The 2,111-nt window shown below is 43.0% G+C and overlaps 1 protein-coding gene across 1 annotated transcript; it reads left to right on the forward strand.

Annotated features, from left to right (window-relative positions):
• Positions 1-248: 248 nt before the first annotated feature.
• Positions 249-1,363, forward strand: LOC132211221 (high mobility group protein B2-like). The gene has a single exon (XM_059655966.1). The coding sequence runs from the start codon at positions 341-343 to the stop codon at positions 845-847; it is 507 nt and encodes a 168-aa protein (XP_059511949.1). The 5' UTR covers positions 249-340; the 3' UTR covers positions 848-1,363.
• Positions 1,364-2,111: the final 748 nt, after the last annotated feature.

The raw sequence follows: 2,111 nt of genomic DNA on the forward strand, positions 1-2,111 counted from the left end.
GCCCGAGCTCCAGCCCAGGATAGAGGTTGATGCCCCGCTTTTAGGCTCCCTCCTGAGTGCTATAGGTCCTCAGGATGTGGAAGCCTCCATCAAGAAGCAGACTTACAAACACTAGTAGACCCTGAATAGAGCAGGACCAGGGGATGAAGTCTTTTGGAGGTTCTTGGAGTCAGACTCTCAACCCCACGAGTTAGAAAATCCAGATGGGAGGCTGAGGATTGGCTGAGCGATAAACCAGTTCACGCCGGAGCCCAGCGAGCCAGCGTCTCGGTCGGACCGGGCCGCTCACTCGGCGGGACTCTAAGGAAAACTTACCACCAGGTGGACACAGTCTGTCATCATGGGCAAAGGAGACCCCAACAAGCCACAGAGCAAGATGTCCTCGTATGCCTTCTTCACGCAGACCTGCCGGGAGGAGCACAAGAAAAAACACCCCGACTCTTCCGTCAGTTTTTCCGAATTCTCCAAGAAATATTTGGAGAGATGGAAGACCATGTCTGCAAAAGAAAAGTCAAAGTTCGAAGATATGGCAAAGAGTGACAAAGCTCGCTATGACGGGGAGATGAAAAATTATGTTCCCCCCAAAGGTGACAAGGAAGGGGAAAAAAAAGATCCCAATGCTCCTAAAAAGCTTCCATTTGCCTTCTTCCTGTTTTGCTCTGAACATCGCCCAAAGATCAAAAGTGAACACCCTGGTCTATCCATTGGGGATACTGCAAAAAAATTGGGTGAAATGTGGTCTGAACAATCAGCCAAAGATAAGCAACCATATGAACAAAAAGCAGCTAAGCTAAAGGAGAAATATGAAAAGGATATTGCTGCATACCGTGCCAAGGGCAAAAGTTAAGTGGGAAAGAAGGGCCCTGGCAGGCCAACTGGCTCAAAGAAGAAAAATGAACCAGAAGATGAGGAGGAGGAGGAAGAGGAAGATGATGATGACGAAGAGGATGAAGATGAAGAATAAAGGCTGTCCTGTAATGATGTGTACGGAGTATGTGTGTGTGCTCTCAGGCAATTGTTTTGCTAAGAATGTGAATCCAAGTGCAGCTCAATATTAGCTTCAGTATAAAAACTGTACAGATTTTTGTATATCTGATAAGATTCTTTGTAGAGAAAATACTTTTATAAAAAAAAAATGCAGGTTGTAGCTTTTTGAGGGGCTACTACATACAGTTAGATTTTAAGGCTTCGGATGTTAAATGTTTCAAAATATTTAATGGTTCTTTAATTTCTTGTGTATGGTAGCACAGCAAACTCATAGGAATTAGTATCAATAGTAAATTTTGGGTTTTCTAGACTGTTGCAGTTTGTTTTTTTTAAAAAATTTTGTAATAAAATTATGTATATTAAAAAAAAAAGAAAATCCAGATGGTATCTACAGTCATTAGATACGCTTATTCCCTCTCCCCAGAATTAGAAGCATGCTCCCTTCTCTTACTCTCCCTGAGCCCTGACTGCCAACTCATAACTCGTTGGGATTCTGCAGCGACCACAAGCCAGCCTGACACTGCTGGGGCGCTCCCATAACTCAGCCTCAAAATACCTAGAAAGCTGAGCATTTCCTTTTTGGAACTGAGGTGGAAGAAGAAGAGAACTGCAATGAGGAAATATCCTGAGGACATTCTTGGCCTGAGCAGAGACCCACTGTTCTGAGCATCAACTTATATGCAGGTGCTCACAGACTGGGTACACTTTTGTTCTCCCTAGATTATACCTTTTGATTGGAGAAACAGAGACCCATATAGGAAAAAAGAGCAACTCTACAACATCTTCTCTAAAATATAGTGGAAGGTTTGGGAGTCAATTCTTAAGAGTAAATGCATTCCAGATAAGCAGTATAAATGGTTCTAGTACTCCACCTCTGGAGGTCTAAGGAAAAAGACCAGCTGGAGAATTTTGGAATCCCCCATGCATGTTACTAGGCCACCCCTGACTCTGATTGTGCTGTTTGGGGCCATGAGAAGGAAGAAGAGGAAAGAAAAATTGAGAGAAAGGAGCAAAGAGCAGTAAAAAATGCTTAAATTTCATTTCAAGTTGATCAGTAGCAGAGGAAAGGAATGAAGACCATCAAATTCTTTAGTCATTCTCGGAGTTTATATCAGAACCTTTCT

The sequence above is a fragment of the Myotis daubentonii genome, chromosome 1 (genome assembly GCF_963259705.1).
Source record: "Myotis daubentonii chromosome 1, mMyoDau2.1, whole genome shotgun sequence".
Taxonomy (NCBI): domain Eukaryota; kingdom Metazoa; phylum Chordata; class Mammalia; order Chiroptera; family Vespertilionidae; genus Myotis; species Myotis daubentonii.